This window comes from Blennius ocellaris (genome assembly GCF_963422515.1).
Source record: "Blennius ocellaris genome assembly, contig: SCAFFOLD_105, whole genome shotgun sequence".
Classification (NCBI taxonomy): Eukaryota; Metazoa; Chordata; class Actinopteri; order Blenniiformes; family Blenniidae; genus Blennius; species Blennius ocellaris.
This window is the reverse complement of record NW_027661945.1, coordinates 65,320-89,270: the sequence shown is the minus strand read 5'-3', so window position 1 is coordinate 89,270 and position 23,951 is coordinate 65,320. Positions and strand designations below refer to the sequence as shown.

Here is a 23,951-nt window from a genome sequence, read left to right as displayed (position 1 = left end):
TGCAGGTTTCGAGGAGTCACAGGCTGAATCCAGCAGGACTCGAAGAGTCACAGTCGCGCAGAAACGGACGAGATCTCGTCGCCTGCAGACGAGCTTCCAAACCGACTCCTCACCAAAGATGGCGATTTGCTGAGCGCTCATGGATACACACATTTCTCGGCTAGTTGTTATCTTACCCGAAACGCCTACTCTCCAAACACATTGAGCGCCCGAGCGAGCAGCTTTTTCTCTCCACTCGAAGCCCGTCGGACGCCGGCACCATGCAGATCACGCTGAAAACTCTGCAGCAGCAGACGATTCAGATCGAGATAGACCCCGAACAAACGGTGAGTGGCTAACGGCTAACTAGCTCCCGGATAGCTGTGTTGTAGCCCGCCGCGTCTGGACGCCGCCAAGCCTCCACTGCCACACCGCGAGCCGGGGGACGTCTTCCGCAGGGACACGCGGAAAAAAAAAAAAACCCCGACTCCGGCCACACGCGCGTTCGACGCCACAGAGCCGCACGCGGAACGGATAAACAGCGCCAGCCAACTCGGGCTAAATGTTAGCAGGCTACTAGCCTAGCGGCTAATTATCAAAGTCATCGCGACGCGGCTGCGACGCTTCGTTTCAAGTTTCTGTCGCGGCGAGCGGGCCGACGAAGCCCCGCAAACACCACCACGCGTGGTTCCGAACACATTCTCCCCGGGGTTCGTGGCGGTGCCGAGGTGTTGTGCCCCACAGCCTCGCCGCTAATGCTAATGCTAACGCTAACACTAATGACACTGCCAATTAGCCCGGGGGGGCGTTAGCATGCTCTCATCCTCAAGGTGTCTTAAAGGGTCGAGTTTTACTTAATTCATTCTGATCATTACCACCAATTATTACCTGCTGCTGGCGTGCGGGGATCGTTTCAGGACCGTTCAGTTTGAGGGCTGACAACTTTTATGCTGCAACCTGGCGTGACATTAATGAACGCGCACGCGCGCACACGCACAGACACGAACACCTGCATTTCAATCACCGAAATCACATTTGGCTGCTTCAAATAATAAAAAAAGAAAAAAATCATAGCCTGGATGGTGTTCTGCTTCTCAAGATTAGATAGGGCTTTTGAAATATGTGCAATCTTTCTCGATTGTGTTTCAGGCTGATTAGTTGATCATAAGAAACTGCCTCAGATAAACCCAGGCAGCACATTTAGGTATGATGTACTGGGTCGTAGTGAATCGCGCCGCTTCTCCACCCTCACCTCTGCCTCCAGGTAATGAGCTGGAACAAGTCCCGCAGGCGTCTTCCGGCATCAGGTCGGACTGTCACTTTGCTTCTCGGGTGTAGGAGGACGTCGGCGTCCAGCTGTGACCCAGCGGAGAGGCTACGTCACTTTTAGCCTCGGAAACGGCCCGAGTGTCTTTCGGGGAGAACGATCTGTTTAGGTCCGTTCATCTTATTGGCTCGGTGAAGTCTCGATGGAAACAAGATGACGAGATCCAGACTTGACGATAAGATCTTTCGTCGTCACAAAGACCAAATCGATTTAAGTTTGAAGTAGGGACGGACTAAAACCTGTTTCAAGTGCAATACTGCACAGAGTACCGGCGAAAAGCTCCCAGATACCACCTGCCCAGTACAATGTGACGTGTTAATGACATTTTACAAGTACTGACATCGGTAAGGTTAGTACTCATACTTTTAAATACCGTATTTTCTGCCCTATAAGGCGCACCGGACTATAAGGCGCACCTACATTAATTGACGTAATTTACAACTTTGTTCATATATAAGGCGCACCGCCCTATAAGGCGCATGGAATAGACCAGTGGTCAGCAACCTTGACAGCTCAAAGCCATTAGGTTACATTTTCCACTGATTCTAACACCCAGAGAGGTGCACATGCCTTATTTTGATAATCCTACCTGCAGCCTATGCCAGGAGGACACTACACACAAAACCTTCTTCACTGCTGGTTGACAACTTACAACTACCAGTAATAATAATGATAATAAACTAAACTACGTGAAGTAAGCAACAAAAACACAACACAACACAATTATTACCGACACCACAAACCAAATATAACCCCCAATAATTGCATTTAAAACACCACAAACAGCTGCAATGAATTATGGGAGTTTCTATCGGCTGCACTGAGGAGCTCAGGATGCAAGGCATGATGGGAATTCATGTTTTGTGTTGTTGGAGGTTAGTGTGGGTTGTTGTTGGGCTTGGTGTTGTGTTGATTGTGTTTATGTGTTTTTGTTCCCCAGTTTAGGGAGTCATTATTTCATCTAGTTTATTTTGGTTTGTTAGAATGTTGGTGTGCAACCATGAGTGATGAATGTGTTGTGTGGAGTGTCGTCCGCTCTGAAGCTCCAGTAGCGAAGTTAGAGTTGTCAAAATAAAAGCTTCTGGGTGTTCAGCTGTCAAATAGCAGCCTCAAGTAGCGCAGTTCTTCCATATATAAGGCGCACCGGGTGATAAGGCGCACTGGCAGCTTTGGAGAAAATTTGAGGTATTTAGGTGCCTTATAGTGCGGAAAATACGGTAAGTGGTATCGGTGCATCCCTACGAGTTTTAACAACCAGTGCATGACTGCCAACAGGGTGTCTTCCAGTCCTCATTTAGATTTTCAAGAGAAAACGACACCTTTTTAAAAGTGAGTGGATCAATAACAGGATTCCAGTTGTAGGGTGACGTTCACTCCCCCGTCATGTGGCGACACCGGACCGTCTGAAGGAGCTTGTTTCCGTTGTATTGTTCCCAATAACACTCAAACTGCACACGTTGTCAGGGCGGTCGTTTTCACAAAATGTCCGACGGTGAAACTTTTCTCAAATCAAAATGCAAAACCGACGCTGCCTCCCGATTCGACCTCTTCCACGTGGACTTCTTTCACACAGCAGTGTCACTCTGGAGATACGATCCAGATCAGCTTTAGATGATAAGTTTCTCTCGTTTTGTGAAGTTTTGTGACTCCAGCCTCCAACAAGCTTCTTAACTTCGCCTGTCAAAGTCCAAAAGAGCCGTTCTGGTCAACTTTCCGACAAATCAAATCCAACCGGAGCCACAAAAAACATTTGATCTTTAGAATGAGGCAAACACGTCGTCTAAAGTTTCATGTATAGTTTTGATATATGCAAAACAAGGTTTCTAAAGTTTCAATTACAATTTAGGATGTTGGACATTTCCTCATATTTTCATCTGTTTTCGTACCTGATTTGAGAAGTTTCAACCTTGTAATTCTGATTTAACCATAATCAGTCTTGTGTTTTTTATTGCCCCAATTTGAAGCTTCTTTTTGTTTTCTTTCTTTTAGAAATCCGAGTCATTTTAGGTTGTTTTTTTTTTTTGACACCCGACACTCCATGTTCTTCGTCATTTATGTAATGTTCCTCGTCGAGTCGAACTGCCCTGGTCGGGACGAACGAAGCCGCCTTGATTTCATTTGACGTGATCGGTGGATGATCTCGGTTGTTTGCAGAAGAAAGAGGAAAGAGGCTTGTTTAGCATGAAGTTCAACAATCGTCGGCGGAGTCGTCACTTGTTGGGGAAACAAAGGAAACGATCTCGCGCTGGCGTCCAGGTTCACTTCACACTCCCACTGTTGTTGTGTTTTTCTAACACTGGGCTGGGAGATGTAAAGGAAGCAGCTGCCGGGACGCATTTCTGCGACAGAACAACACTGTGCTGATCTAAACGACAACAAGACGCTTGTTGTTTGGTTCTCGAGGGATTTTTACCTGCTGAGGGTTTTTATTTTTTATCCAGATCAAACGGGTGTAAACAGTCATCACACTGTTATTGCCGATTCTATTATTTCTTTGATTGAGGCTGAACAGATTAGAGGCGGAATGATGGATTTATTGGATGAAAGGATGTTGAAAGGACGGGAGGAAAAGACTCACGGAGGGAGTGAAGCGGCTCGGCGACTCCTGAAGGAGGTCGTTCCAATAAGAACTTCACTTTTCAATGTTATTGTTTCTCCTCGAAACAAAGTTCATGTACTTAAACGGCTTTGGAGCTTTGAGCTGAAGCAGTAAAAGATCAAAGAAATAAGAAAAGCTCACGCAAAAAAACTTTGGTATAATGAATCCCCCTTTCATTTTTTTTTTTTTTTTTTTTGTTTAAATCTCTGATGTCCGCAACCATCAAACACCAGAAACTGTAGCTGAGTTACAACCATGAAACGGATCAAATCTCCATCACCAGCAGCAGGTACAACGCGATGACTGACTGAATCAAATGTTAACGTTACAGGAAGTGGACGGCCCCCATGCGCTTGTTTTGAGGCGACGCTTTCCCCAACAACATTGATTTTCACAAACATTTCGGAAAACGCAAACGCAAAAACGGTGCGTCTTCGTTAGAAACGCCGTCGTTAAAATGTCTCAAACTGAAACACAAGACGACAGTCCAGATGTAAACCTGCACGTTGTCGCTACGACGTGACAGTTTATATCCAGAGCGACAAGTTCCACGTCGAATCGTGATTCGCTGGACGACGCCTTTTAAAGGTTTCTGTCAAACGCCTTTACTTCCAGAGGAACTTTGTCCAGGTCCGTCCTGTACAATCAGAAATCAGACGAGGACACTGGAACGGAGCGTTTCAGTGTGAAAATGGCTAAAATGAGTCAAAACGAACACGGAACAACGACGTGGACGAGCTCAGACCGCACGACGCGAATCCAGCCGGGGAGGATCTGGTGGCTAAAAGCCGACGACTCGTCTCTTGCGTTTCAGGTGAAGGCCTTGAAAGAGAAGATAGAAGCAGAAAGAGGAAAAGACAACTTTCCAGTATCGGGCCAGAAGCTGATATACGCCGGGAAAATCTTGCAAGACGACACGCCAATTAAAGACTACAAAATAGACGAGAAGAATTTTGTGGTAGTCATGGTGTCCAAGGTGAGAGTCCGGTCCCGGAGCTTCCCTTCCAGGTTTTACTCCCAACATAACCTTTTTTTTTGTTTTGTTGTTTTGTTGTTTTGCGAACCCGTACCAGGCTAAACCTGCCGCCGCCGCCGCCTCCTCGCCGCCAGCGTCAGAAGCCCCCAAGCCCCCCGTACAGGACTCCGGCTCCACGTCGACAGCTGCCCCGACCACGAACCCGGCTCCGGCTCCGGCTCCGGCCTCGGCCTCGGCCTCGGCCCCGACCCCGACCCCGGCAGCCGTCCCCATACCTCCCGAGGAGGGCAAGCAGGAGCCGAGCGCCGCCGCCACAGAACCGCAACAGCCAGCCAGGTACAGCCGGCCTCGCAGCCGGGACGATCACTAGCATTATTATTATTATTATTATTATCATCCGGACACGTTGAAACTGAACCGCTTTCAATCAGCGTAGGGGAAAAAAAACACAACAACCTCCCCGATAGAACCTTAAAATGCGGTCATTTAAATCTGCACAGCTTTTCCGGAGACACGTACGCGAGTGTGGCGACGCCGTGCTAATAGCAACTAGCAACACACAACGACTCCCATCACAAGATGGAGAGATAGATTATTACTTTATTCATCCCCGAAAGGGAAATTGTTTTGTTGCAGCAATCTGGTACACATGAATATTATAAAATACAACAGAATAGAAATAAAAATCAAATAATAAACAATAAATCTGCAACCAAGTGACTTTAATTCTCCTTTAGTGTGTCGTAGCCTTCGTGTGTGTGATTGTGAAGGATGAGCACATTTCTTTCCAAAACCCAACCTGAGCAACACTGATCTCAACGTAAAGCACAACTTTGATTTTGTATTGACTTACTATATAGATAGATAATTACTTTATTCATCCTCGAAGGGAAGTTGTCTTGTTGCAGCAATCTGGTACATACGAATATTATAAAGCACAATAGAATAGAAATAAAAGTAAAAATATAAAAATATATGGGTATAAGACATAAAGTAAAACACAGAACGGAACATGGGCACTTAGAAATAAGCAGGAGATCAAAGCAAGATAAATAAATAGTAAGGTTCCGTGGCAGAGCCATTAGAAGTAGGCATTATATAATAATAATAACAATAATACAGATAATAACAATGTGTAATAGTGTATAATACTTGTGTATAGTACTACTAATAATGGTAGCAATAATATATATCAGTAATAATAATAATCCCAATGGTAATAGTGCACTTGCACATGTATAAATGTATGTATATGTACATGCAATATGCCATATGAAATGGCAACCCTCCCCCCCTCCCTGCTGTTTTACTCCCTGTGGTCCCCCCCCCCCCCCCCCCCCCCCCTTAATAGTGAGGATTGTACCATTAAACTGCTCGGTCTGATTGTTTGGCAGCTCCAGTGGTGGGGGTCAGGGCTTGGATGCCTCCTCGGCGCTGGGTAGGTAACCACACGCCGCCTTGCCCTCATGCTCCACAGGACCTATTGCAGCCAGTAGCAGCCCGGTGGGTGTCGAGCCTCCGCCGCCCCGCTGTAGGTTGGGGACTTTATTAGACCTATTATTAGAGCGTGACAAAAAGGGCACGCCGTACCTCGCCGTACGGGGATTCCCCCCGTGCGGTGGAGTCACGGGCGCCCGGAGGGGGGGAATCTTGGGAGAGGCCGTCGCCTTGCCCGCCGGGAGATCCCCTTCGGGCCACGTCGCCGTCTGCATAGAAACATCGAGCCACACTGAACATCTGAACCGTAAACAATGTGTGAAACGCAGTCGACTAATTTCTGTTTTAATCTGTTTTCAAGCTGGATCAGAAATTGACTTAACATGTGAGTCACCGATAGTAGATTCAGTGTTTTACTTTCAAAATCACATTCAGATTGTTTGGGTTTTTTTTCTACGAGGAAACTTGTGACACGACGCTCCTGTTGTGTGGAGGCTGAAGCTGTAACGGGACATGTTGGGGGGGTGGAGGTGGAGGTGAGGGGGGGGGGCGGAGCCAGTCGCTAACCGGCCCGCCTGTCGCTTTCAGTGACCGGCACCGATTACGAAGTGATGCTGGCGGAGATCATGTCCATGGGCTACGAGAGGGAGAGGGTGGTGGCGGCGCTACGGGCCAGCTACCACAACCCCCACCGAGCCGTGGAGTACCTGCTCACTGTACGTCTCACACACACACACACACACACACACACATTAATTAGCTCCGTATTGCTGCTGTCGCCGTGGAAACGTAGAACTTTTCCGAAATGAAAACGCAGGGAAAAACCAACCAATGGTGGTGGTGTGAGCAGAGCCTGAGCTCCGTCATCGGGCCGCTAATAATCCTGATTCCTACATCAGGCTCTTATAAATATTACAAGTTTCGCCATTAATTCTAATCTCAGTTGGATTAAATCAGACGCTGGTTTCAGTTCAGCCTGTTTTCATCCTGAGTGAGACAAACTAGTAGAATATCGTCACAATAAGATGTCGATTCACACTCAAGTTCTGCAAACAACAAACAATCACTTTGGATTGTTTGGCCACAATCCCAAATATGAAGCCAATTTCAATGATGGAAAATACACTGAAATAGCCAAAGGAGCTTCTGCAAGCTGTTGCATTATGGGTGTTTTTACAAACTCGCCCTGACAAGCGTGGCTCTGATAGTTTGATAGTAACGGAGTGGCTTTCACTGACTTTCTTTGGCTCTTCTAGCGATCCGCTTGGCGGTTCGGTCAGATGGGAGCCGCTCAGTTTTCCTGATGTTTTGACACATCTGGATCAAAGTGTCACGTCCTGTTTGGTATCAAACATCTGTTGTGCAGCTGACGTGATCCTGTTTATGAAGCTGCTGAAATCAAACTTGAGTTCTAGACTTTCACTCTTTCAGTTTTAAATTCGCACCAACCCTCCCCCCTCCTCCCCCCCCCTGAATTTAATCCTCCGTTTGATGCAGAGGAGACTCTCAGAGCTGCGTCTGAGGCAGAGCGAGTGGACGCCCCCCCCCCGGTGCAGCATGACTCATCAGAAACTCCACTCGGCTTTACAGCATGAAAACAGGCCAGAATGTAAAATGAGCAGTTTGGGGGCGTCGCCGACGCCGGGAGAGAAACCCGTGTTTCTCCGCGCCACACGAAATGTTTTTAAATGAACACGGGGGGGGGGGGGGGGGACGCACCTTTTTGAAAACGCTCCGCTCCTCCCATCCTTAACGTTCACAGCGAACCGTTCTCCGTACAGGCGTGTGGTTGGTCACGGCACCCTCTGGTGGCCCTTCGCGCTAACTACACTGTTTTCCAGCGTTTTCCGCGGACGTCGGTTTTCAAACTCTTCTCCGCGACCTGTGTTCCAGGGGATCCCCAGCAGCCCGGTGCAGGAGAGTAACCCCCCCCCAGCGCAGGCTCCCACATCTGGACCCACAGAAGCCCCGCCCCTCGCAGAAGGTACCACATCCAACACAACAGCAGCAGCATGAGCTAGCTAGCTAGCTCGCTCGCTCTCGCTCGCGCTCTCTCTCGCGCTCTCTCTCTCGCGCTCTCCCTCTCGCGCTCGCTCGCTCTCTCCCTCTCGCGCTCGCTCTCTCTCGCTCGCTCGCGCTCGCTCTCTCTCTCTCTCTCGCGCTCGCTCTCGCTCTCTCTCTCTCGCGCTCGCTCTCTCTCTCTCTCTCTCGTTAGCTTCTTGATGCTAAACACGGCTCAACATCGCTTCTGCTGTTTAATTAACTACGATTATTGACTTTACTCGATTACATTTTCTTCTATAATCTACCAATAACTCTTGGTTTACACTCTTGGGTGTAAATCCCACAACTAATCAAGACAAATCAAGCATTAAAAAGTCTTTATCAGGTCAGAAGTATGAAACAAAGTGTGATATTTGTAGAAAAAAAAAAAAAAAGTAAATGGAACCTTTGGATTAAATATGAATACAGTTTTCTATAGTGTCAAAATCTTCCTTCCTTCCTGCTGCAGTCTTTAACCAGTCGATCATGGAAACACTTCATCCTACCTTCTTTTTACCAATTTTATTAAATTTTATTCTCCCATGCTGCTTTGCTGCTGCTGCGACTGTAAACGTCTCCATCTGTGCGATTGTTGAAACGGAGGACTGAGCGTCCCCGGGCTGGGTTCGGCGTTCTCCACGTCGGCCGCTAACCTACCGCTCCGTGTTCCAGGAGAGAACCCCCTTGCATTCCTGCGCACTCAGCCCCAGTTCCTGCACATGCGACAGGCCATCCAGCAGAACCCGGCGCTGCTGCCGGCGCTGCTGCAGCAGCTGGGCCGCGAGAACCCGCAGCTGCTCCAGGTGACGCCGCCGCCGCCGCCGCCGGCACGCCACAATCACCCGCCCATCCGCCCGCCGCCGCCTCCTCCTCTGACGTAACCGTGGCGTTTCTCTCCCCCTGCAGCAAATCAGCGAGCATCAGGAGCGGTTCATCCAGATGCTGAACGAGCCGGTGGGCGAGGGCGGCGACGTGCCGGAGGCCGGGGAGATGGGGGCGGCGGGGGAGGAGGGGGCGCCGGTCAACTACATCCAGGTCACACCTCAGGAGAAGGAAGCCATCGAGAGGGTGAGCGGAGAGAGAGAGAGGGACACACACACACACACACAGACACACACACACACACACACACACACACACACACACACACTAGGGCTGCAACTAACGACTATTTTAATAGTCGACTAGTCACCGACTATTGAAACGACTAGTCGACTAATCGGATAATTATTAATTTTTTCTTAAATTTAGCATGAGGTTGCTTTAATTATGTGGCAAATGATAATAAACACAAGAAAGGTGGGTACTTCAATGAAAAATGCATCTTTTATTCAACTTTGCTGCTGATAGGCCATAAATCCAAAAATAAATAACCCTCTGTCCAAGCACAGGCAAATGTGTGTTATAAAAAAAAATAAATTAAAATCAAGTAAACATTTCTTTCCTGTAAACCAAGGGCACATTAGCAGCAGTGAAACATTAAATAAAAAAAATATAAAGTGCTCTTTGTGAAGTGCATTCAGTTGTAAAAGAACTTTGCAATTCTCAACAGTCTGAAATCTTAACGCTTTTAACAACGGACATTTGTCTGCTTTGCAAACCTTGCAAGTCATCTTTGTGTTCGCCGTATCCAAGCTAAAATGCTCCCAAACTTTTGAAGTTCTCGTGCTGCTGTGTTGGACGCCGCCATTATTTCTGTGTGCGTCATACCGCGCGTCAGAGACGCTATTGACGCTATGTGCGACTCGGCAGAGATCGTACTGAAGTGAGACGCCTCACTCTGTTGGGAAAAAAAACCGTCTAGCGACGAATGTCGACAATGGAATTCATTGTCGACAATTTCTATTATCGATTTTTGTCGACAACGTCGACGAATCGTTGCAGCCCTAACACACACACACACACACACACACGTGTCTAACCCCCCCGGTCCGTTGCAGTTAAAAGCGTTGGGGTTCCCCGAGGCCCTGGTCATCCAGGCCTACTTCGCCTGCGAGAAGAACGAGAACCTGGCGGCCAACTTCCTCCTCAACCAGGGACTGGAGGACGACTGAGCGGGACGGACGGACCGCCACTTTCCTGCTCCCCCCCCCCCCCCCCCCCCCCCCCTTCTGTCCCACCTCCTCCACCATCCCCCCCACCCTCCTCCTCCTCCTGTCCTCCCTCTTTCCTCAGCTCAGCATAAAAGACTGCACCCCCCCCCTCCCCCCCCTCCCCAGATTTTACTGTAACAGCTACCAACCTCAGCTCGACCCGACCCGGAGGAAGAGGCGGCGGCGTAGGGGGTGGCGGGGGTAGGAGGTGGGGGGTGTTTAAGGGGTTATAAGTACACAAGAGGTGGAGGTTGTGTGCAGGAGGGCCAGGCTTGATGGAAATCGGGGGAGGGGCGGGTGGGAGGTTGTGCAAAGAAGAAGGAAAAAAAGAAAATTGTGGAAGAATTATTAAAAAAAAAAAAAAAAATTCCACGTGAATTCCAATGGAATGTGTGGGGTTTGTTTAGGGGAGATTCTATCATTTGATTTTAGACGCCGCTTTGTGAACATTTAGGGGAAACTGAGGGGGGGGGGGGGGGGGGGGCTGGGGGGGGTGTGTGTGTGTGTGTGAGTGTGTGTGTGAGTACGTGTCCCTGTACGCCTGTGCAGACGGACGCGGCGACAGTTAAGCCGACGGGAGAAGGAAAAACAAAACAAAACAAAACCCAACAACCATGAAACAAATAAAACGTAATCCAATCTCGCCTCCTCTAAACAGTTCTGTTCACGCTGTGGGCGGATTGTACGGCGGCGCCCCCGCCTTGCCCCGCCCCGCGCCGCCGCCGCCGCCGCCACATTATCAAGAGTGCGTATGATGTGTGTAACTGCTTTGTGTATGAGCCTCAATTATGTAAGAATGAAACTGGCAGAACAAGAAGCGTGCCGCCCCGTTCTTTTCTCTTCTCCGCTTTAATGTGGGGGAAATCCAGATGTTCACATATCATCATCATCATCCTCATCCTCACCGGTTCCCCTCCTGCAGCACCGTGCCTGCCTGTTGAGGCCACTGAAACTTTTTCTATCTTTTTTTTTTCTTTCTTTGTTTGTGTTTCTATGCTGATAGCTGCTGGTGCTAATTAGCGTTCCCCTTCGCGGGTCGGTTTGGAAACTCACAACCCACACGCTTCAAACTACACAACCAAAGTCACGTGATCCCCGCACTTTAGGTCCTTTCTACTAAAAAAAAACGTATTCGCGGATGATTCTCAAAAGTTCTGCTCGGAGGAAACTCCTCGACGCCATTTCAATTTGGGCTCCGTTTTACGCGGTGGTGCCCCACCCCGGTGCCCCGCTCCCCCCAAAGGGAAAACTCATCGTTTCAGAAAAGAAACGTCGTTGAGAACTTGTCAAATTTGAAAAAAGATTCACTTCAAAGTTTGCTTTCATCTCACGACAAAGGATAACGGGGCAACTTGCAAAGTGTATATTTCATCAAGGGAGGGGGGACTATGCATTCGGATGTGCAGGAATATTTGCGAACGCAGCATTCGATAGCCGATTGTGGCGTTAACAATCCGCTCCGGAGTGAATCTCAATCAAATCCTTTATTCGGAATCTTCAAAAAAAAAAAAAATCGCATCAATTCCCATCCCTAACTGGGAGTCGGGGGCGTTTTTTTTCATAAAGTTGTGTCTCCGAGCGCCGTTGTCGTGGAAACGGACGCACAAAACGCAACAAAAGTTTTCCGTTTTCACTTTAAAGAAAAAACAAAAAAAAAAGTTGCGTAAACGAGGCCTTGAGCGACTTGGTGCGGTTCCGTGGTTCCAGACTTAACGTGTTCAGGCCGTGAAGAAGAAACGTCTCCTGCTTTCTAAAAGCTGCTTTCACTCAACGTTCACGCTTCAGGTCCACAAATGGAATCACTGCAGTTCCTTTGATGCTGGAAGATCAGAGCCAGGTCTTGGCGGAACGTCTACCTTACTGGCCTCCTGAGGGTGCGCTGGTTCGGAGGCAGATCGGCGTGTCCTCTCCGGGTGGGGGGGGGGGTCAATTACCTTAATCACAAGAAGTGGGAAGAGGAAAATACTGAAGCTGCAAACTGATCTGCCTGAATCTGAGTGCTAATAAAAGCTTAGATGGAAGGATGCTTAAGCTTGTTCTACCGTTCATTGTCTTAAATCCTGTGGGGTTTTCTGGGGGGGGGGGTGAAAGGGGCGGAGCCAAAACGAAGCGCTTTATGTTGGAGAGTTTGATTTTCGAGGAGCTCGTCGAGTCTCTTCATCACACCTGCTGTTCTGTTCAGGCTCATTCACGTCCAGCTCTCATTCGAGATTTTGATCTTTAATCCTGCAAATTAACATTTTTTTTGTCGTTTTACTTAAAGTAAGCTCCAGGTAGTGTAAAAATCTGAGCAAAAATGTAAAAAATTCTGATCTACATGATACCGGTTGAGTTTCAAAGCTTATAAATACAGTGAAATGTCAAAAAAAATTAAAAACGCAGTTGCATTATGGGTGTTTAGAGAGTTTGAGATCAATGCTATTTTGCGTGCGATAGAATCCGGGTCTTAGAAACTTGTTAAAAAAAAAAAATCTTAGTCTTATTAAAGCCTAATTTCATTACCGAGTTCACGAATATAGACGGCATCATCTCCAAAATAAAATCTGGTGTTCACGACGGGATAAAACTGAGCCGTTGGAGAAGAGAGGCGACTGAGGAGATTCAACCTGCAGCCGTCGTGGAGCGTCGGCATGACGCCGTACCTTTAATATCGCCTTGCGCTTCGTCGCCGTCATGAATCTCACTTTACTTACGTACCGGATCCCCTCTTGGCCTCGCGGGTGAAAGGAGCGTCGGCATCACGGACCCCGCTTCCCCGACATTGCGAGTTAGAAAATTAAATGAAGGTTAAAAGAAGAAATTCACAACATGAGGTCACAGTAACACTCGTAGGTTTTTCCTTAAGCGTGACCCCTGAACCTTTCAAGAGTCCTCACGTGGTTTCACTACGAGTCTGAAAGTCGGGATTGTCTGATGTAATCGTCAGCGTGTCGCCGCAGCGCTGACCTCCTGACCTCAACACTCACCTGGTGGAAACGGGGGATGATCGGAGCCGGACTCGTAGGTCGGATCGCTGCTGAAAGATACATGTGGTGAATACAATTTTGGAAGTTGCCCAAACTCTAATGTCGGGGTCGTTTGCAAAACTTTACCTGGAGTCGACGACTGGGGATGAAAAGGTTAAAGGGCAGGACACCAGTGAAAAAAACTTGTAAAGATAGATGTATGTATATATTCTCAAATGCTCATCCCATTGTGGCGCTACTGAGTTAACGTCCAATAGAAATCAGCTTGATGCTACATCAAAGAACACATCAAAGATCCACAAGACCATTCGTAGCTCCCTTGCTAGTCCACGTAGCAACACAAATCATACCTCGTATTAAAGCTGAGGTGAAGCTCCGGCACGTGGAAAACCTCATGGAATAATTATCGGGAGTGGATCGAGCGTTTCCTCGGCTTTAAGATGGGGTGTGATTTGTGTTGCTACGTGGACTAGCAAGCGAGCTACGAACGTTTTTTTTGTGGATTTTCTAGCCTGGGATCTTTACGTTTAACGCCGGAGACCTCTCCAAGATGGCGGCGCTGTCGGCGCGTCACAATGAGGCATCTACTGTTTTTTTTTTTTATCTACGACGTCGACGTTCTGCAAACTCGATGGACTCCAGAAGAGTGTGACGTTAAAATAAAAAAAAAAATCCAGCTGCATGTTGGAGCTTCTCTTGGTTCAGTGGCTGTTAACCCTTGTGTGGCATTGGGGGAAAAAACGTCCACTTGGAGTAATCTTTCCTCTTAATTTGACCATAACTTTCACTGTATTGGCGCAAATGGCATGATTTTTGCTGAGGAAGCTTTACTTTTACATGCAATTTAAAAATTAGATTTTAAATTTTTCACTCGGTCAATAATACACTGTCGGCAAAAAAACGTCCTTATGTGGCGTTCGTGGCTGTTTTCATCCACTAACTTTGACCCCTGTAAAAATATATCAGATAAATATTTCTTCAAATTTTTTTTGCATAAATGTGTTAATCAACTTCAATCCTGCTCAAAACTACCAAATCTAAAAAAAAATAATTCTAAATGAACCCTTTAAATGCCCATTTAGAAGATAAAGGCACTGAAATGGGAAAAAACACACAAAATGACTCATTTTCAATGTAAAATGTGATCGGATATTGGATTTTTTTTTAACATATTACAGTCTTGGAAATGTCAAAGATTAGTAATGTAATTATCTTTGAAGCATATTTAGTTTTTGTGCAAAATCAGATTATCAAAAAAACTCCCTTTGGTGGCTGTTTTCATCCACTCACTTTACAGCTGTAAAAATACATCGGATAAATATAGTTTTTCAAATTTGTTTACATAAATCTGTTAATCAACCTCAGTCCTGATACCAAAAAGTACTACTTTTTTAAATTAACCTTTTAAATGCCAAATTAGAAGATAAAGTCACTGATATGGGGAAATTTTTTTTTTACAATTTGGTGTTTTTTTCCTTCCCAAAATCAGTGACTTCATCTTCTAAATGGGCATTTAAAGGGTTAATTAAAGTATATATTTTTAAATATTTGGTCGTTTTGATCAGGACTGAGGTTGATTAACGGATTTATGCAAAAAAAAGTTGAACAAAATATTCTTCTGATATAATTTTACGGCTGTCAAAGTTAGTGGATGAAAACAGCCACGAACGCCACATAAGGAAGTTTCTTTGAACGCCACACAAGAGCTAAAGAGCTAAACCCCCACCCTCCACCTCCACCCCCACCCCCACCCCCCAATGAAAGAACACATCAATGACCACAGGTGACACGATCAGGTTTACAGTCAAGAACATCCTTTTATTCAATCAAGTAAAGGTGTTGCTCTTTTCAAACTGTTTTTTTTTTTTTTTATATTATTATGGAAAAGAAACTGTAATTAACACATGCATTTCACCATGGGCTCTGGGGGGGCGTGTCTGAGGAAGGGTCTGCATCTGAACGGGCTTGGAAAGGAGGGCGGGGGGGAACCCCTGACTGCTGACCGAGTGAGGGTTTCGGGCCTGGCCTGGCCTGGCCTGGCCTGGCCTGGCCTGGCCTGGCGTGGCGGCGGGGGCGCGGCCGCTAAAAAAAAAAAAAAAATCACTAAATGCAGCCTCGCGTTCTACTAAACGTGTCGGAAACAAAACAAAGCAACAAGAGAGGAAAAAAAAAAAAGTTTGTACCACGGGGCTCTCTGATTGGTGCAAGGAGGAGATCCTGCAGACTAACACACACACACACACACACACACACACACACACACACACACACACACACACACACACACACACACACACACACACACACACACACACACACACACACACACACACACACACTCCACCCGATATGGCTTCTCGGCTGTGGCGTTTTCACTCGTCAAGGTTTGATTGATAATACTGCTGCTGGCTTCGTTTGCTTGGTGAGGAAATAGAAAAGGGGGGGGTTAAAAAAAAAAAAAAAAAAAAAAAAGTTGCATATACACGTTTAGTTTTCTGCTAATTGCTCGACTTTGCTGGTGGAACTTCTCGGTTTACGACTCACCGATTTTCTTTTTTTGTTTTTGTTTTTGGAACCGCATCACTTTGGTGAATCGGGTTTGGAAAAATGATTGTGCTTAAAAAAAAAAAAAAAAGTGAGCCACTCGGTTTTAGGATGCTGTGGAACCGCCCCGCTCTTAAGGTGCTTCATATTTTCTTTTTTTTTTTTAAATAAAAAAAAAAAAAGGTTAAATAGCTGGTCTCACTCAACCACTAGAAAGGTGCATATTTGAAAGGTGTCGGCGCGGCGTCTTGTGCCTTAGATATGCCGTAACATTGACCAAAAAATAAACAAAAAACAACAAAAACAAAGCAAATCCAAATTCAATTAGTAAAAAAAATTATTATTATTTTTTTTTAAATTAGATAGAAACAAGGATTACTAAGCAGTACAACTGTTCGTCGCCCTCGCCTTCGCCCAGAACCGTACGCCCCCCCCCCCCCCCCCCCCCCCCCCCGCCATGACCGCTCCCGTTCCCGCCACCAGGGGGCAGAATGTTTCCCCCCCCCCCCCCCCCAGCACAGCCCAGAGCCCCTTGGTGTAACTTGTTCACTTACATTAGCTGTTGAATGGAGAAGCTGAAGAAGATGGGTATGGTAATACAATGTGAAGCGTACAGACAAGAATAACATGTGAGCTAACTGCATTCTGCTCAGACGAAAACAAAACAAACAAAAAAATTAAAGAAAAAAAAATAACAGAAAAAAAAAAACAAAAACAAAAACAGGAAAAAAAAACAAAAAACCTTTGCGTATTTTTTTTTTGTGTGTGTGTTTTCTTTTTTGTTGTTTTTAAACCCCGCCGTTCAGAGAAAGGGAGAAAAAGGGAGGAGGGGGTGGAGGAGAAGGTCACGCGGCTACAGACTAGTCCAGTGTCCAAGATAGACGACAGACGACAAGATACGGAGGAAAGAGAAGCAAGACAGAAAATATCCTTTTTTTTTTTTTTTTTTTTTTGGGACCTTTTTTTTTTGTTTTTTTTAAGCTTTTTCTTAATTATTCAACAATAAAAAGAGGAACTAAATCACACCAATTTCCTTTAGTACTATGTATACTGCTTTAAAAAGCTCGAAGAAGAAGGAAGAGAAAGATATAGAAGCATGGGGGGGGGGAGGGAGGGGGGGGACAGGTTTTTTTTTTTTTTTTTTTTTCCTTTTTTCTTTTCGAGATGGGCACTCAGGATTACAAGATGGAAATCTGTGAACAAAAGGCACTTTTTAGGGACAACCTTTAAAAGATGCTCTGAGTCTATAACACTACATCACCAAACAAATATTTATAGTCATTTACAGCGGGGAGGGGGGGTGGAGGAGGGGATTCTGGGGGGGATGGCTGGGTGAGTCGGTGGGTGGGGGTGAGGGTGGGGTGGCGTGGTGGTAGTGGGGGGGGGGGGGGGGGGGCGGGGGTTCATGTTGTCATGACGGAACCCGGCGATTCCCTCTTCATCCAAAAGGTTCTTTAATTCACCCCAAATAAATAAGATCAGACTTTATCGTTCATTTTGTTGTTGTTGTTGTTGTTGATCGAATTCAAACCTGTTGCATCTCCCAACACTGGGGAAGATTTTGTCTTTTTGTTTTTTGTAATATTTTTTCCCACATTAAGGATGAAATGCTGGATGCCACGGAGCCCCCCCACAGGGGCAAAACTGAGGACCTGATTGAGGACTTCTCTGCGCGCCTTGCAACTTGTGCCCGTTCCAAATAATCTGCAAAACTTTAACGTTACTTTGCATTAGATTATACAATGTGTTCATAATTCAGCAACAAGTTTTGCATTATTAGAAAAAAAAAATTTCTTTTGATCTTTTCAGCAGTTTTTCTGGGCAGTATTTGTATTATCTTTATTTTCTGCATTATTTCAGAAAGCCTTTTGTGTTTACAAGAAGATTTTGCTTTATATAACAAACGAATGGCACCAGAAGGAATTCCACTTTGCAGCATGTTTAGTTTTTCACTCACAATACAGTTTGCGTAGCTTTGCAATATTTGCGTTTCTCCTCATTTAAGTTTTGGCACATTGCAAATGTATTTAGTTTAAAACACCTAAGCATTATATGCTAACTACTAAACAAGTTGCTAACTTGTTTACTTTTTTAAAGTAAACTTTTTTTTAATAAAAATGTGCAAATAACATAAAAAAAGAAGATTTTTGGAGCAATTATCAATGATGAAATCAATAAAGGACAGTATCATCAGCGAATGATGATACTGTATATAGCGTAGGAGAAAACAAATGACGAATTGTTGCAAGGTAACTCAAATTGTCCTCAGATCATTTCTTGCAGCGCCCCCTTCAGGCTCTGGAGGGTACAACATGATAAAAAACATTGTGGGGACGAAAATTGTGCATTTTACAAGATTTTACTTTTTCCCCCTTCTTCTCCCTACGGTGGCGTAAAGGTTGGGGGAAGAAAAATGCCTTTTGTCACAACAACTTTTTCAAACAACGAACCCCCCCCCCACCACCACCACCATCACCCCTCCCCCCCACACTAAATACAAAAGAGAGAAATAGAATAATGCATGTTTTCCTAAAAATTTAGCTTTTGATGATAACACTTAATTTCGTTTACTATCATTTATGTATAATAGAGATCGAACGCACTTTATTCTTTACGAAAGCACCAGTTTTCATGTTGATATATATTTTACGAGTTGCAAAAATTTGCTCCTTCAGCCCTCCCACATTTTTGAAAACAAATCTTTTTTTTGTTTCTTAAAAAAAAAAAAAAAAAAGTGACAAAAGGAGAAAAAAACAAAAACTATAATAACACAAAAGGAAATTAAAAACAATTTCCCCCGAAAAAACAAAAAAAACAACGTACTCATACAAAGAGACTGGGATATTTTTTTTTTTCTTTTCTTTTTTGTTTTTTTTTCTTGACGCCCTCGTATTTAGAGTCCCGGAGCAACGTGGACTTGACAACAAAACTAAACCAAAAGAAAGAAAGAAAGAAGAAAAACCTTAAAGAGGGTCTTTTTTTTATTTCCCCTCGTTTCGCTCGACACCCTCAAACAATCGCTAACAAACACAATTCCTCTACCAAGGCATTGCACATGGCTCAATCGACATACATCATTTAGTTTCAAGGACAACACTTCCCATCGAAAACAAGAAAAACAAACAACAAAACCTAATCTGCTTTTTTTTTTTTTTTTTAAACTCCCATCATCATCATCATCATCACTTCTCTGTATCTACTGTGTTTGCCATGGATCTTCCTCTCAATGTCCTCGTTGTGGGTTAAAACTGGTACTTTAGCTCAAATCAGCACCCCCCGCCCCCCCCCCCCCCCCCAAAAAAAAAAAAATGCTTTTGCATCCTATGACCGCGCGACGTACGCCATGCTTCAAAAAATAACTAGACTGCCACAGAGCTTATCTTGCAAAAAAAAAAAAAAGTATATATCTATAAATATATATGTGTATTATATATAAAGATGCTTGCGATTATCTAGTGAGCTGGTTTTTTTTTTTTTTTCCTTTTCTCTCCTTCCCCTCCCGTCATAAAATGTTTTTTTTTTTTTTTTTTTTCCACTATAGCTTATATGTGAGAGAAAAAAAAACAACAAAAGAACCTGAATTCATGTTTGACAAATTGCATAATGGGAATACAGAGGCACTTTCCATAGATTAGAAAAGAAATCACCTTTAAGCCGTCGTTAACGCTTTTCCCTGCAGTGAAGATCGTGGCGGCGGCAGTCCAGTTATTTTGTGAGGTTGGTTTGGGTGCTTTTCAATTAGAATGTGTGTGTGTGTGTGTGTGTGTCTGATTATGTGTATCTATATAGAGCATATATAAAATGATTCAAAGCATAAAGGCAGATTGTCTATTTTTTTTTTTTTTCTTAAGACTTCCCTTTTGAAGACAGTTGGGGCTCGTGTTTTTGTCCTTTTTTTGTTTGTTTTCCTCTTTATTTTTTATTTTTTTTAAAAGAAGTGGCGATTTGCGCTTTTGAAGCGTGTTTCCAAACCCAGTAACACTGAAGTTGGTGGTCAAATCTGCTGTAATGCTCACAAAAAAAACAAAACAAAAACAGAAAAGCGTCACAAGGTTGGCTGGCTGATTGTTCTTAGTGCAGTTTGTCTCGTCGCTGTCAGTCACCTTAACAAAGAGGGTGGGGGAGTGCTGGTGTGTGTGTGTTCGGTTTAAGTGTGAACAATAACTGAATAATAAAAAAAATTTAGAATAAAAATAACGGGTCACGTGTGTAACCCTGGTACCCCCCCGACCTCCCCCCCCCCCCCCCCCCCGACCCCTCCCCCGCCCTCCTTCTGCTGTAACATCCTCTTGTCATTTCATTATTTTGCTCCGCAGCGTGGCGTCCTCCGCTCTTGGAGCGGCGGCGCATCTGGGAGTGTAAACAACAGGGTAAACTCTTTCTTTTTTTTGTTTTTTAAGGGAGACAGAAAGAAGAGAAACCCCCCTTTTTTTTCTTCTTCTTCCTCTTTTTTTTTTTTTTTTTAAACTCCGGATCCCAGCTTCACCGACCTCCCCCCCCCCTCTCGCGTCGTCCCTCCGTCAGAAATCACGAACGCCTGATTTCCCAGAAAAAAACAAAACACAAACAAACAAACAAACAAAACTTCCTGTGATTGTCTAAACCCCGCACGGTACAGGCTCCTCCGGGAACAGGAAAAAGGGCTTCCGGGGAAAAAAAAACGCCGTTCGGTCGATACCACTCGCTAACTCGGATACTTTACGTCTGGGAATCGTACTTTTTTTTTGGGGGGGGGGACACAAAATCACGGGAGACACTTGGCGAATAGCTTTCCGGAAGGAGCTGCGAGACGCCACGTTTACGACGTCCAGAAAACGATGTAGTGAGCATTCCGGGCCACGAGGTGGCGCTGTTGGTTGTTTTTTTTTGTTTTTTGTGTGTAATGAAACTACACACATGTGCTACGGAACATCAGGCAATGGCGAGGACTTTGTTGTCCATTGTTGTTATTGGCCAACGACTCGCACGTGTGCAGAAGAACAATTTGCGATGGCCGCCAACGAGCGGGAGCAACGTTTCCGAAAAAGTTGCATTTTACCCGTTTTTTTTTAAATTTTTTCCTCAAGAAGCCGTGTTTTCAGTGGACACACACACACACACACACACACACACACACACACACACACACACACACACACACACACACACACACACACACACACACACACACACACACACACACACACACACACACACACCATGTAAACAGGGCTTAAACGTAAAGCCGCCTTCCTCTCGCACACAAATCTTCTCTGGAAGTTTTTTTTGTTTTTTGTTTTTTAATTCAAATGGATTAAATGGAGTCGCCCCGATAAGAGATTGAATCGGCCGCAGTGACTTCTTCACACTGGGTTTCTCGTCTCACAGTAAAAGTGGATTACCGCCGATTTCCGAGACTTAATTTCCTACTTTAATCATTCGGATCAGACACGATGGAGACGACGTGGAAGGAAAAAACCAAAATACACATCAAAACAAGAGTTTGACCTTTGAAACACGATGAATATTTTCACCCACCAGTGAACTGACTTGTTCATTTTATCACAGAGAACAAATTCAGCTGCTTCACGACGTTTTGGTAGAATTTTACGCTGGACTTTTTTTTGGGGGGGAAATAAAAAGTGGAACCTCGTCGAGTCGGGATTCGGCGTGAAAAACGAGCCGAGCTAGCAAAAAAACAAACAAAAACAAAAACGTGACGTGCGTCCCAGGCGAAACTTTGGCGAGCTGAAAAAACATTGAGCGCACGTCTGTGAATTATCGCATTTGGAAGGTTCTAATGAGATGGAGGCGTTTTGGTATCTGCATTAATAGCTGTATTGGTTTGTGGCGATGGGATAGAAGTCGGCGCTCAGCCAGGGACCAGATCCTGCCTTCAAAATCTGGTTTTGGATGGATGGAGCAAACCAGCTAACGCAAATTACCGGGCCGACGAACGAGTGGTATCGAGTTTCATTTCCCGGAAAGAAAGTAAAAAAAAAAAAAAAAATATCCGTGATTTTATTTGTTAAAACATCGTTTTGTTATTAGTTGGGGTTTTTTTTTTGCAAGCACTACTTGATCCGGCGTCGCTCACCACCCTGTCTACACCGCTTCTTGCTGTGTTTTCTCCTTTAAGGTGCTGTCATTCAAATACAAAACAATTATAAAACAGTACAAATCACCCCCCTCCCCCTCCCCCCCCCCCCAAAAAAAGGAATAAATGCAAATAAGAGATAAACACACAAGAGATAATAATAATAATAAAAAAAAAGAAAGAAAATCATTCATCTACATCACAAGAGGGTCAAAACGGGGGGGGGGGGGGAAGCAATAGCTGCTGTGAAAACGGTCGGTGATGCGAGTGTGTGTGATTAATTCACTGTGTGTGTGTGTGTGTGTGTGTGTGTGCATTTAAAATGATCATAACACACCACCACTGATTAAAACACGACTAAATGGTCAGACTGGGCGAATGTGGGTTTGTTTTTTTTGTTTTTTTTTGTCTCTTTGAGAATGACGATTTCTCCAACTGAACAATGGGTGGGGGTGTGGGTGGGGTGGGGGGGGTGGAGGACACGTGAAGGCTTCTTGCACCTCGATTTAACTTCCTCTTTAAAACTTCTAAAAACAGGCAAGTCTGCCTCTCGCGGGTAAAATAGTGCACATCGTTACGATTAGTGTTAATTGATTCGGCTTGTAGTGCAAACCCTTCATCAAGATATGTTTTGGCATGGTCTCTCTCTCGTTAGTAGTTAAGGGTGAGAAACAATTCAAAAAAACAAAAACAGAGTAAAGGAAAAAGGGGGGGGCTTTGTGGAGTTCAATGGTCACTCGGAGGGACGGAAACGTTGGTCAATTTTTTTAGTTTTCGGAAACGTCGCTTGGATTTTCTTTCCCCGCGTCCCTTCCTCCGTCCACGGGTCCGTCCTGCGTCCTCCGGCCGTGGCGTGCTGGTTGGTTTCCGGGGAGAGATGCTCGCGTCTGCTGCTTGCCCCCCCCCTCCCCACCCTGTTATCACCCCCCCCCCCTCCCCCCTCCTCTCGCATCCTAGCATCCTCTTTGTCCATCTTTTCGTGCTTTCCGTCCATCCGTCTTTGCTTGGAAAAAAAAAAAGAAGAAGAAGAAAAAAAAAAAAAAAGGGGGGGGAGGGCTCTGACTGTAAAATAAGTCCGGAGTCCCACTAAAAGCGCCATGCTGCTGTAATTTCCTGCTTTGCTTGGTTATATTTCATATCAGGTGACAGTCGGGGGGGGGGTGGGGGGTAGGGTAGGGGGGGGGGGGTTGATTCACGATTTACTTTTGTTGTTTTTTTTTCCTTTTTCTATCTCCGATTGTAACGAAAGAATTCTAGTTGCTGGTTTGTGCACAGATCTTGTCAGAGGAACCAAGACTGAAAGAGAAAAGAGAAAGAAAAGAGTGTCAGTGGCGGGAAAAGAGACCAACATGTGCAGAAACAAAACAACCCGGTGAGAAATAACAAAAAGAGGAGGAGGAGGAGGAAGAGTGGGGTACTTTCTGAGAAGACGTCAGCATCCTACGTGCCTATCCCTTTCGTACAATATCGGCCATATCGTACAAACATATTATACTAAATTCACTTTCTAACAGTTCTCCAGCGGTTCTACTCGTCTCCACATCTGGACCGACGCCCCGGAAGAGAAGAAAGAGTGTCCTCCCTCTCTCCTTGTTCCAGGTTTTAAAAAGTGTGTCGCTCCAAGCAGCCAATCAGAAATCAAACCCTATATAGTGTCATCGGGGGGTTCAGCCAATCACAATCAAGGTAGGCTCCTCCCCCCTTTGACTCCTCCCACAATCAGGCAGCTCTGCTCTGGCACGTGGCGCCACGAGAGGAAGTACTTCCTCCTCTTCCCGTAGATGGGCGTGTGTGTGTGTGGGGGGGGCGGAGCCAGTCCAGCTCACACAGACACAGCAGATTCTGGATGCAGCTCCTAGGATCTGATGTTCTAATGGAGGGAAAAATCAAGGAAAAGTTGAATTTGGGGGG

General features: G+C 45.3%; 1 protein-coding gene across 2 annotated transcripts; it reads left to right on the top strand.

Moving 5' to 3' along the window:
- The first annotated feature begins 111 nt into the window (after positions 1-111).
- On the top strand, positions 112-11,093 carry rad23aa (RAD23 homolog A, nucleotide excision repair protein a). Of its 2 annotated transcripts, none has more exons than XM_080522008.1 (9): positions 112-326; positions 4,720-4,881; positions 4,979-5,217; positions 6,276-6,319; positions 6,907-7,034; positions 8,212-8,302; positions 9,034-9,164; positions 9,268-9,429; positions 10,302-11,093. In XM_080522008.1, exons 1-9 carry the CDS (start codon positions 261-263, stop codon positions 10,413-10,415), a joined length of 1,137 nt encoding a protein of 378 aa, XP_080378134.1. In that variant the 5' UTR covers positions 112-260; the 3' UTR covers positions 10,416-11,093. The 2 variants fall into 2 exon arrangements, with proteins under 2 accessions (XP_080378134.1, XP_080378133.1); XM_080522007.1 differs by having other exon boundaries at positions 4,720-4,887.
- Positions 11,094-23,951: the final 12,858 nt, after the last annotated feature.